At 36.6% G+C, this 13521-nt stretch overlaps 1 protein-coding gene across 4 annotated transcripts in view; it reads left to right on the top strand.

Moving 5' to 3' along the window:
- LOC108382557 (synaptic vesicle 2-related protein) overlaps positions 1-13521 on the top strand; it is a 281392-nt gene that overhangs the window by 11440 nt on the left and 256431 nt on the right. For all 4 annotated transcript variants that reach the window (XM_017638936.1, XM_017638929.1, XM_017638924.1 and 1 more), the window contains exon 3: positions 3170-3303. In XM_017638936.1, coding sequence (XP_017494425.1) covers positions 3183-3303 — 121 coding nt within the window. In that variant the 5' untranslated portion in view covers positions 3170-3182. The remainder of the gene's footprint in view (positions 1-3169; positions 3304-13521) is intronic.

Below are 13521 nucleotides of genomic sequence, written 5' to 3'. Positions count from 1 at the left end.
ATTTTTATCATGTAGCTCATTTTGGTGGAACGAATTCGAAGTTAGCAAATTAAATCTTCGAATGCTTATTAAGTACATATCAGTGTGTTTAGGTCCCCGACCTAAATATATTGCACCACCCTAATACGCGTTTTGTCACTTCATGTAAGAGCACACAAACACATATATAAGTTACGGCTAACTTTCCAGCCGCTAACAATGAGCCCCAATTAACGAAAGTTACTGTGCGGTGGGCTACATCCCTTTTCGTTTTGTTAGCAATTTTTCACTTCCTAGAAGACAGCAAGGAGATCACGTCAGCTATCACACCACGTTCGGTAAGCCAACTCTTGTGTGCCACACTATTCAAACTCATCGATATTTACAAATAAAACGACTTTTAATTTCATTGCACTAAAACCACTGTGTCTTTTATTTATTCTCATTTTCGTTACATTAACTTTACTCTGGTGCGCTCCATCTTCGTGCGACGCCACCTGCGTAAATACAGTGGTAAACTTTTTTAGGCTGTACAGTGTAAAAAGCAACAGTAAGTGAGTATGCATTGCATATTTTTAGGATAATGTTTTCATTCGCGGTTAAAGTTTAAAGGGCTTTCAAGAAAAAAAGAAAAATTCGTACAAAATGATGCACAAGAAAAGGAAAAGAAAATTTTTTCTTTAAAATTTTCTTATATCATAATAAATTTAGCCCTAAAACCCACCCCTTGTGTGCGCTACGTGACAAATTTGATATGTAAAAGTAAACAGACATTGTTTAATTTTGCACACTCTAGGAGAGGAAACTGGTTACTTATCTTTATATGCGTAAATTTAAACGAACATTTTTTAGAGGAAATTTTAAACATTTTATGTGTAAACTGTGAAAATGTGAACAATAAATGTTTAAAACTCAAAAAAAAAGTGAAATTTGTTCTACACCACACATATGATAAGTAAAAGTAAGCAAGCAGTGTTTAAATTTGCATTCATTAAGAGAGGAAACTGGTTACCTATCTTAATATGCGCAAATTTAAACAAAAATTTTTTAGAGTGTATTTTACAGATAAAAAATATGGAGGAAAAGAAGAACGCAAAATCTGTCAAAGCGTTTATTGTAGCATACCTTCTGCGTTTCACGCTTTGTTGTCAAAGTTTGAACTGTCAAGCAAAGCGAGGAAAGTCTTATGTAAATGGCCCTTAAACGTTTTATGTGTAATCTGTGAAATTGTAAACAATAAATGTTTAGAACTCAAAAAACTAGTTTGAAATTTGTTCTACGCCACACATGTGATAAGTAAAAGTAAACAAGCAGTGTTTAATTTAATTAACACGGTGTGTAAATTTGCACTAAGAGAGGAAACAAAGAAGAAAGATTTAAAGAAAACTTTTTAGAGTGCAGCATTAGAATGAAAAAACATATATATGCCCTTCCTAAATTTCTTTCTTCATGTTCATATGTGTAAAATGTAGTAAAAAATTTACCAAAGAAATACAACTGAGTCAAAGAACTATGTCCGGATAACAGTATGTTGGTCAAAGAGAGTTAGAGCGCAGTTACCCACGAACGTGTACGAGCGTTGAGAAACATATTAAGTTTGCGTAGAAACACATCGTCATTTAAAGTACAAAATCGCATATCATTAAAATGCAAAAGCGCGTATAAAAATAATGCAAAACCGCGTATGTGAGGTAGCATAAATTATTTTCTAGAAAGTAAAAACCCAATCAATCGCAATCGCATTTCTGGCTAGTATATTTTAGGACGAATAGATAAGGCTTGAGCCAAGAGCTTGTGTGAGCAAATCAAATTTTTGGCAAAAAATGTCAGTTACGCGGTTTTGCAGACGACGATACGCGGTTTTGTACTTTAAACGACGATATCAAGTTTGCTGTTGATAGAGAGAGGGAGAGAGAGAGAGAGAGTAGCAACGTCTACGTCACGGTCATGCGGTGGTGAGGTTTTGTTAACACGCAGATCCCATAAGATTGATTGTGTCAGCTAACACTTTCTCCGTTTTTAGGTCCGTTGGTAACTGTACTTTAAGAAATTAAACAAACTTAGAAAAAGTGCAGTGACGAGGGATCATTTAACCGTCTGCGTAGCAGTACGCTAAGCGAAATTGCAACGCCAATTCTTGGTTTTAAAAATACACTCTAAAAAGTGCATGTAAAACTACTACTGAAAAGTATTTATTTTTCAACCAGAACCTGTTCAAGTATACGCACAAGATGTTTAAGATTTGATTTTCAACATGAGTTGTTTAAAATATACACATAAATATACACATGAAATGTTTAAAATTACAAACATTTTGAATGTAAAAATATATTTTTTACAAATAATAAATACTAAGTGCCAGGGGCGCACTCATACCAATAATTCTTTTTTTACCGGAAAGATGGTACCTTAAGGGTCGTCCAGTAATTTAGTTTAGATCCGATCATTAAATCATGAAAAAATAACGGTACTCCTAAATTTGTTATGATAATTGAAGTCGGTTTTGCTTTTTGCTTAAAAATTACTTGTTTATTAAAAAGTTATATAAACACAAGATGCACTCAACTTTCCACAGTAATACAAAATTTTACAAAAGAATTTTAGTATAAATAAATTCAATAATTCCATGAAATTTTTACACTTTTATGTTCATTTTCGTCGATTTCTGGTTTCTCATTTTTTTAACACTTCTTAATAATACTGGGGTTTTAACCCCAAAACCCACCCCTTGTGTGCGCTAATGCTAAGTGCTCATATTTACTCAACTTTAAACACTTTGTGTGTAGTTTTTCTCTATGTGACAAATTTGGTATGTAAAAGTAAACAGACAGTGCTTAATTTTGCACACACTAGGAGAGGAAACTGGTTACCTCTCCTTATATGCGTAAATTTAAACAAAATTTTTTTAGAGCAAACTAAACATTTTATGTGTAAACTGTAAAATTGTGAACAATAAATGTTTAGAACTCAAAAAACAAATTTGAAGTTTGTTCTACGCCACACATATGTTAAGTAAAAGTAAGCAAGCAGTGTTTAATTTTGCTTACACAGGAGAGGAAACTGGTTACCTATCTTAATATGCGCTAATTGAAACAAAAATTTTGTAGAGTGTATATGAATATTATTTCCTCTGATGTGAGGAACCTATAAACACAGTTTGAAATAAATAAACACATATATTATTTTTCAGACACAAAAATAAGATGCGCAACGTAGAACGAAATGCCAAGCATGGTCATGAAGAAGTTGTTGAGCTGACCACATCCAGCCAACATCACCAGGAACTGCTCAACATAGAAGGAGAACTAGATGTTAACTCGAGTGGTAAGTTCAGCGCACATTGTAACATCCCCATACAAACTGCGACCAAAATTAGTATACGTGCTTCGAAATAATAAATTGGATCCAATTCTTAAGAAACACAGTTCTTCAATTTGCTACAAGTCAAAAAGTATAAACCTGAAGTATGGTGAAGATGGACATTTTAATTAAATTAAGCATTAGCATCCACAAGGGTTCAATCTTTGGTCAAAGCAACATCGCAAAAAAATTAGAAAAAGGTTTCTTCTTAACAACGGCAGGCAATGGCTAACCTCCGAGTGTATTTCTGCCATGAAAAACAGCTTCTCATAAAAATACAATCGCCTCCCTTTTGTGTGACAACATCAAGACGCACGCCAGAAATCGGGGGAGAAACTCGGCCAATCTATTATTATTACTAGCAGACCCGGCGAACTTCGTCCCGCTCAAAATTAATTTTTTTATTGGAACATCTGGTCCAACGTTTTCGCCAGCAATTCACGTTCACGTTTGGATTTTGGTCCATTGCCGTCTTAAATAACCTGACGAAAGCGTTATACCGGGAAGAAGTCCTTGCGGCTCGATAGTGAATCCTCCTCTAATCTGTATAGTATAGTTGGTGGCAATTTCTAAACTGATTTCTGATGGTTGATTTAACAGGAGTAATTTAACTTTGATCCCTGGCGCCTCCGAATCGACTATTTGAAGCAATAACTCGGCTCCAGTGCCACTAAAAATTATCATTAAAATCGTTTCGGTCGTTTAGGAGGAGTTAAGCCACCAGAATAAGTCTTTTACATACTTCCCATATAAAAAAAACTCTCACTCATTTGTTATACGGAGAAAATGCGCAACATCATCAGCGAAAAAAATTCTCAAAAATCAGGTATCTTATAGCCATTAAAAACTTGCACTTTATGATACTTAAATTGAGTGAACTACAAAACTGCATACTCAAAATTTGGTGCCTTTTGATGCAAAATGAACTATGTATATATATAAAACAAAGTCGTGTTAGTTACACTGTTTATAACTCAATAACGGCTGGACCGATTTTTATGATATTTGTTTTTTGAAATTGTCTACCTTCCGAATAGCAGAATAGCTATTACAACAACCAGCGCCACGGAGTCGAGTACTAGTAAAACCCGTATTTATGGTCCGATTCGCCTCATATTTGAGATATGTATTGACAATAGGAAAAGTAATACCATTGCAAAAAAAGGGCCACCAGGTGGAGTAGGAGTCAAGTTATTACTAAAAATCGTGTTTATGATCCGATTATCCTCCGACTCAAAATATGTATTGATAACAGGAAAAAGAATCCTTACGAAAAAAATTTGCCGCCAGGTGGCGCTGAAATTGAGTTACATATGTATATGTTACTAAAAATCGTATATAATCGTATAATCGAAATATATGAATTCACATGTCGATGGTCCTCTGCAATAACGACACAACTCAAAGTTGTAAAAATTAAATCCCTGATTACTGTTAAGAAGATCATGTCTCTAATCCTTGGCTAACCCATGTCTAATCCTAACTAAATTAAGAAGTAAAGATTATACATGAATAGGAAAATGATTAAAGACATGAGCCACTTAACAATAGTACGAGATTTTATTTTTTGAATTTTGAATTGTGTCGCTATTGTAGAGGACCATCGATATATTTATGACAGGAAAGGATACATATGTATGTATACTTATGCAAAAAAACGAAAACCGCCGTTTACGAACAGCTGCTCCTTATCTATATATATAAAAATGGTGTGAAAAATGTATAGTAATTAATCAATTGAGAACGGTTGGGCCGATTTGGCTAAATTTGTTCTTTAGTTGTTGGTAATTTCCAGAAGGAAAATTTTGGGAAAACCCTCCGGGACTGTCGAGAAATTGGAAAAATTTATAATTCGTGTTTTGTATGGTATTTTGTGTGCTATTCCTTCTGAATAGCTTTCGAATGGAAAAATAAAAAATTTTAAGTGGAAAACTCGGAAAAATCCGAAAAAACGCAAAAAATTTGAATTTTTTTCTTCGAAAGCTTGGAAAATTTCGGATAATTGTGAAATTCATTGGGATATTGAATCAAGTGGGAACAAATTTCATAACCGATTCGAATGCGTGCTACTTTTTTGGAAAGGTGTTTAGAACAAGGAGTGCACAAAATTTGTATTTTTCCGATAGGTGGCGAATGCATTTGGTTCGTTGGTAATCTTTTGCCTAGATTAGTATATAGGATTCATTTTTTTCCGTTAAGTGGGCCAGGGACCGATCTATTCGAAAAAGTCTTATTTATGGTCCGATTTCCTTGAAATTTAGCACGTAGGTAGCTCATTGGCCGGGTTAACATAAAGGATATTTTTTCTGATTTCTGATTCTTGAGATATAAATGGTGTAACTAACACGACTTTGTTTTATATATATAGATTATTAGCATGAAATAAAACAACTATTACCCCCTTTAAGTATATATCCATTTATGACATGTCCCATACAAGAAACTCGAAATTGGTTAACATACTTTAACCTAAATGCTGGGTAAGTGGCGCGCCCATTTCTAACAAATAATTATACAATACCACCGAGCATGGGCGTAGCCAGGTAAGGGCAGGGGGGTTCTGGTCAAAATTTTTGCCTATATATTCAAAAATGGTACCAGGAAATGCTCAATAATTTAGCCCTTCCCCCCCCTTTTATATACATACTATATAACAATAATTTGTTATATATGCATATGTCAATGCTAACAAAATAATCAGTAAATTGATTTAAAAAGTGGATGATCCACATATCCATTCGGTTCTGTATCAAGCTATTTTCGCTAACTTCAAAGCACTTCCATTTAACTTATTAGCGCTGCCCCCGACACGTATAAAAATCGTGCTTGTCGATTTCAATGCCAAGGTGGGCAACAAAGGGATTTTTGGCGCCACTGTCGGAAAATTCAGCCTCCATGACGAAACGTCCGATAAAGGGTTGAGGCTGATCGACTTCGCCGGGCCCGAAACTTGGTGGTATGTAGTACTGGGTTATAGTATACAAAGATCCATCAAGCTACATGGGTGTCTCCAGATCGAAAAACGGCAAACCAAATCGAGCATGTAGCAATTGACGGAAGGCACACTTCCAGTATTATAGATGTACGTACGTACACTCCGAGGGCCAAACATCGGCTCGTACCACTATATTGATGCAGCCAATATACGCACCCGCCTCGGTGCAGCAACAATGTAAGTGCAATGCATGTGCGCCCAACAATGCAAGGCAAGATCAACGTCGAAAAGCTGCAATCAAAACAGACGGCCAATTGATCCGCCACTCGACTCTCACACCTGCTGTGAAAGAGAATTCTTCAACAAAGCGACATATGCGAGCAGTGAAACCACATTTGCAGCTCATTACAGGTACGATAAGGAGTGTCAAGAAGCTGCAGATAAAAAAAGGTGCCGCCGACGGGACCACACTGCAATCGGGCGCAACGCGAGCCATGTACAACCGTTAGGGAACTGAAGAGGGAAGCTAGACGTATTTGCCGAAATAATAAGATAGAGGTCGAAATTCGTAAGTGCGAAGAGCTTGAAATGCTGGCCGACAGAGAAAACACCCGAAATTTTTAGCAGAGAGTTGAGCGACTTACGGAAGGTTTCAAGGCTCTTGTAGTAACAACCATGGCGACCTAGTGTCCAGAGCGTACTCATATTATGGAGAAAACACTTTTTGACCCTTTTGAATGGCAGCAGCCCTGAAATAAGTGGGGTAGACGAACCCGAGCCCCCAGTCCTAGTATCCCAGCGCCTGACTATGACAAGGTACGAATAGTGATTATGCTGATGAAAGGTAACAAAGCTGCTGAAGCTGATGACCTGTCATTTGAGCTATTCAATTACGATGGCAAGGAGCTAATAAGGTGCATGCCGGACAACTGGATCTCAAGTGCGCTCTGCACAATCTACAAGAAAGGCGCCCCCGCCATGCGTGCCAACTATTTTATCGAGCGTGTTGTGTGAAATACGGAACCCACCGTCAATGAACTGATTGAGCCTTATCAGTGTGGATCTAGGCCTGGCAAATCCACCATAGACCAGGTATTCACAATACGCCGTGAGAATAGGATCGACACTTGCCTTCTATTTGTCAATTTCAAGGCCGCTTTCGACAGCACGAAAAGAAATTGTCTTTGTTTCGTCATGTCTCAATTTCGTATCCCCGCGAAACTAAAACTGCTGTATAAAATGGCGTTGAGCAATACCAGCTCCGTTCGAATTGAGGAGGACCTCTCCGAGCCGTTTGATACTAGTCCCTTTCGTGTGATTTCTTTAATCTGATGTTGGAGAAGATAATAAAAATCGCAGAACTGAACCGCTTAGGCACAAAACTTTACATACAATTCTGGCGTATGCCGACCACGTCGACATTATTGTTTCAAATAATAGCGACGCCTGTTCTGCCTTCCCGAAATTAGATAGAGAAACAAAGCATGTGGGTCTGGTGGTGAACGAAGACAAAACGAAGTTTCTCCTGCCATCACACAAATAGTCAGCGCATTAGCACCTTGGCATCCACGTCCCTGTTGACAGTTACAATTTCGAGAAAGTGGAGAAAATCCTTTACTTGGGAATCAGCATTAACACCGATAATAATGTCAGCAGCGAAATTCAATGCAGAATCACTCTTGCTAACAAGTGCTACTTCGGACTGAGTAGGCAATTGAGAAGTAAAGTCCTCTGGCCGTACAAAAATCGTACTCTATAAGTCACTCATCATGCCTGTGCTGGTTTATGGCACGGACGCATGGGCAATGAAAACATCTGATGAGGTGGCTCTTGGAAAGAAAAATTATGCGAGAGATGTATGGGCCTTAACGTATTAGCGGAAGAAAGGACATAGTGCTTCGAATCAAAATACAACGGCTACTCTGGCCTGGTCATGTCGTAGAAATGGACAGAAATGCTCCAGCTCTAAAAGTATTCAACGCGGGTCGCTATGGTGGAAGAGGAAGGCCCACTGGGATGGACGGACCAAGAAAGACTTGGCTTCACATGGCATTTCCACGACTTGCGTACTGTATTGGACTCGGCCAAAATCGCTTAGGCGGTTATAGCCCCAAATAAGAAGAAGAAGAAAAAGTTTGTGCGTCCCAGATGCATTTGCTCAAGCGAGTAATGGTCTAGACCCATAAGCAATGTATAGCCGTCATCGATTCGTCAACAGTTAGCGAGTGGCGAAACGAACAAACTCAAAGAGGTATAACCAAACTCGCTATCGTCTATCCGTGCTAGCTAACTTTGTTAATGCTTTCACATGCAAAATTCTTCTTTAAGCGACCGGAACTCAAACTTAGCGAGCGAGAAGTGGCGAATCGATGACGGCTTATGTCTGGTCGGGCGAAAAATTCAGTTGGTTATTTTTATCTAACTTGGGGACTTTAGCTTTCAAAAATTGGACAGATATGAACATTGTACTTTCCCTTTAAACAAAACCATTTGTGTAAATCCTTTTAGGGTACTCGCACTGTTTTTTAGTTTGCCGTTTCTCAAGTCGGGCTTCTATATTTTTTTATCTTTACTTTTGCTGTCATTTTGACTAATTCTGATAACAGTTGATTTGTTTACTTTAAACTCATCACACATCACTGTAACAGAAGGACCACTTTTTCGTTTTTGCCAGAATACTGCTAGGTAAGTCAAAGAAAGGCAAAAAATTCAAATTTTGTGTGTGTGGCATGCACAAGCAAAGAATGTTGTAGGTATTGAGGTTAAATTGTTTTTAAGTTGCATTTATAAAGGTTACAATATGTAGAGACTTGCTTTAATCAAGGAATTTCACGTATTGAGGGTTGCGGTTACCGTGTACGCACTGTAAATATTTTTCATCGGATAAACAGAAATTAAGTTACGAACAATTATAACTCTCAACCTATGAAAAGCGGGTTTTGAAAAAAAAAATGTTTTTTCGTCCTGGCTACGCCCATGCCACCGAGTAAGGTTTTGTAATTAAATTTAGAAATGCTTTTATCTCTTCCGTTTGTTTCTTGCTTGGCAGTACCTAACGCTTTCTTATCCTTGACTGAAAAAACTTAAAATTTTTACGCTTTCAGTGGCAAAAGATTTTGTAAATTCTCTTAAATAAATTCAATCGTTATATTGCTTATTATAGGGACCGTATCAATTACTACTTTTATGACATGTATTTAATTACTTCTTAAACAACAATCATTTCAGATTTTTATAATCCAAAATAAATTTAATTTTGCTGTGTCTAAATAATCTACAAATAACTGTTATTTTTGGTTATTATATTATATGTTTATCTTACATAGCAGTTATTGTAGACTGTTACTCACAAAAGTTTTTAATATAAATCAGACTCTTCCTTTTATTTTATAAGTCATATTTATAGAAGTTGTTTTAGTGAATGAGTCATTCCACACTCAAAATGTCTTATTCTGATTGATATACTTATGACAGCAAATGCGGTACATGTTTGCGAATTATTTTCTAATCGTTGTTTCGTAGTTTTCTTCGCCGCGTACTCATATTTGTAATCACTGCTGTATTTTGCAACATTTTTTAAAGTAAACTTGCTGTACGTTTATTTTTGCAAGCGTTAAATAACTAGGTACAGCGTAAACATATTTAAAATTTTTAATAGTAAGTGTTTATGAAGAAATCGAGAAACAAATCTCACGAAGCTGTAATAAAAAAATGTTCCAGTCAAAATTTAATATTTCATGAAATTCTTGAAAACCTTGAAATCAAAAGAAGATAAATAAGCAAATTAGCAATGGTCGATCTTGGCAAATTTGGGAGTAGATTCGATAATTCTCTGCCTTATCAGTTTATGAAACCATTGCCCTTCATTGCTCTAGATCCAAGTGCATAAATCTCGAAAGTTAACAGAAAAATTATAATTAAACTAGCAGACCAGGCGAACTTCGTCCCGCCCAAAATTAGGTTTTTAATTTAAACATTTTGGTCCAACAATCCACATTTACGATTTGAACTGGCACATTCATCGGCTAAGACTATCGTTTGGTGGTCGTTTGCCGCTTTAAATAACCGAACAAAAGTGTTATGTCCATGATAAGTTCCCTGCTGGCAACAATGAACCGGATCTATAGTGAATGTGCCCTAGAAACTTTATCTTCTAGTTGGTGTAGTTGGTGGCAATTTCAAAATGAATGCCTATCCTTGTTCAACAGAAATACAATATACACACATAAACTGAAATGAAAGCAATTTAAGTGAAAAATTATTTTTTTCTGTCAGGTTCTATATTAAATTCAATTAAAACAAGTAAGAAAGTCTAAGTTCGGGCGGAGCCGAACATTAAATACCCGGCGCAAGTATTAAATATGTTTTTTCACCTTTCCGAAACCTTCCGCTAGATGGTAAGCCGGGGTGTATCAATTTTGAGTAAATTAGCGTCCTTCAATTTCGAAATATTGAAGTTTCAAGCATTTCTGAAATTTACCGTTATATGAGAAGCGGCCGTTATTTTAGTCCGATTTCAATAATTTTCAACGTTTTGCTTANAAGTGCGCTCGGGTATAAAAATTAATTTTCATTAAATTGCTTTCATGACACTGGCTTTTAAGGTATTTCGACAGGTCTTGATTTGAGATTTACCACTGCACACTCAACCCTGGTTTCTTCGAATGAAGCTTCAACGCAGAATAATATGGGCAAAACACATCCATTGGGCAAATCGTAACACACGAGAGTTCGATATACTCAATGGTGCAACAGGTCGATTAAGTCTGACATTTACGGCACCTTTTCTCACTTGTTGATTTTTAGTAATAGATCGACCTCAGCACCAGCTAGTAGCTGTTTTTTGCAAATGGACTGCCTTTACCGTTTCTAATATATGTTTTGAATATGCGCCAAATCGGATCATGAAATAGATTTTTAGTACTAACCCAACGCCAGCGCCAACTGGCGGATTAAATTGTGAAACCAAACTATCCCCTTTTTAAAGAGCCAATTTTTCTCAATTAATATGGGATTAATTTCATATATCTCCACACGAAGTGTTCCAGTACTGTACCATGAACACTTCCAGAGATATGCAGTATAAAATTCGGCTTGTATGGTAGGTGCCACGCCCCCTTTTCCAACAGTTCCATATTTTCTACATGACTATGCGATTAATTTCATATATCACCACACCAAGTTCCAGTACTCTACCAAGAAAATTCTAGAGATATGCAATAAGAAAAATTCGACTTGTATGGGAAGTGCCACGCCCGTATAAAGCTACCATGAACACTTCCAGAGATACTTATTATGAAAAAATTAGTTTGTATGGGAGGTGCCACGCCACCTTTTCAAATAGTCCGTATTTTTCTTCATGAGTATGCGAATGATTTCATATATCTCCATACCAAGTTCCAGTACTCCACCATGAACATTTCCAGAGTTATACAATTTCGGTTTGTATAGGAGGTGCCACGCCCTTTTTCAACAACTCAAATTTTTCTCCATGAGTATGTGATTGATTTCATATATTTCCGTACCAAGTTCAAAAATTTTACCATGAACGCTTCCAGAAATATGCAGTATGAAATATTCGGGTTGTATGGGAGGTACGACGCCCTCTTTTCCAATAGCTCCAATTTTTCTGAATGAATATGCGAACGATTTTATATATCTCCACACCAAGTTTCAGTACTCTATCATGAACATTTCCAGAGATATGCAGTATGAAAAATTCGGTTTGTATGGCAAGTGCCACGCGCCCTTTTCAAATACCTCCAATTTTTATCCAAGAGTATGGGATTGATTTCATATATCTCCATACCAAGTTCCAGTACTCTACCATAAATACTTGCAGAGATATGCAGTATGAAGAATTTGGTTTGAAAGGGAGGTCCCACGCCCCCTTTTCCAATAGGTCCAATTTTTCTCCAAAAGTATGCGATTGATTTCATTTGCGCCAATACCAAGTTCCAGTACTCTACCATGAACACTTCCAGAGATATTCAGTATGAATATTCGGTTTGTATGGGATGTGCCACGCCCCCTTTTCCGATAGCTCCAATTTTTCTCCAAGATTATGCGATGGATTTCATATTTCTCCATACCAAGTTCCAGAACTCTTCCATGAACATTTCCAGAGATATGGAGTATGAAAAATTCGGTTCGTATGGGATGTTCCACGCCCCTCAGATTTTTGTTAGCCGATAACCATCCTTTGAACGTATTTGCGATATACATAGATGGATAAGAGTTGCTGCTTTTAATATTGCGCTCACTTACTTACTTTTTTTACTCAAAGAAACAATTTGTGTCGTGGAGGTATGAAAAAGCATCTGTGAAGTGCAGAACGCAAGTGTTTTCAAAAGAAACAGACTGACTTTGAAGTTGTTTAAACGAAATTCATTTAAAATCGACTTGCTGCTTGCACACAATTCAAACTGAACATTTGAAAGCACATGTATGGCTGTAGCTGAGCGTGCAAAGATGTTTGCTAAAATTGGTTGCGGCAATGAGTGTCCATGTTCAAATCTCATTAGGAGAAACATTTAATTTTTAATTTTTAATTTTCGGGTTTTCTTAATTATGAAAAAGCATCTGTGAAGTGTAGAATGAGAGCGAATTCAAATGACTGACCTTAAAGTTGTTTAATCAAAATGCATTTGAAATTAGTTGAAAATACATGCAGGAAAAGGTAATTGACTGCTTCCTAGGACATCGCCATGTTAAACCAATGAGTTCGTTGCAGGTAAAATAGTGAGAATTTCAATTAGTTATCATTGAAAAAAAGTTGTTTATAAATTACTTTTAAATTAATTACTTTTCTTGCAGGGTATATACATACATATGTATGTACATAAATATGTATAAACAAATGTAACAGCAACGTTAGTTACTCCTTGTGGCAACATAAACGACTCTACATACATAATTGCCTACATTAGTGGTATTCGCGCTTCAGTGTATTCGCTGTATCCTGCGTAAGTGTAACTGGACGAGCGTGTGGTTGATGTACCGCTAGCAACAACAAATCACACGCTCATGCAGTTACGATTACACAACATACAACGAATACACATATGAGCGAATTCCCCTTTTATTTATCCATGAACTGTATATACTTACATATTCGTTTTTATTACCTCCCTTTTATTTAGTTATTAGCTCGGGATGTATCTATGCAATATTGATGCGCCTAAAAGATGCAGCGATTTCTAAACTCACGTTACATACCTGATGACAGAGTAAACTATAATTTTTTT

This window comes from Rhagoletis zephyria, unplaced genomic scaffold, assembly GCF_001687245.7.
Source record: "Rhagoletis zephyria isolate East Lansing unplaced genomic scaffold, Rhagoletis_zephyria_1.1 Rzeph_scaffold_00148, whole genome shotgun sequence".
NCBI classification, from domain to species: domain Eukaryota; kingdom Metazoa; phylum Arthropoda; class Insecta; order Diptera; family Tephritidae; genus Rhagoletis; species Rhagoletis zephyria.
This window is presented reverse-complemented; position numbering and strand designations above follow the sequence as displayed.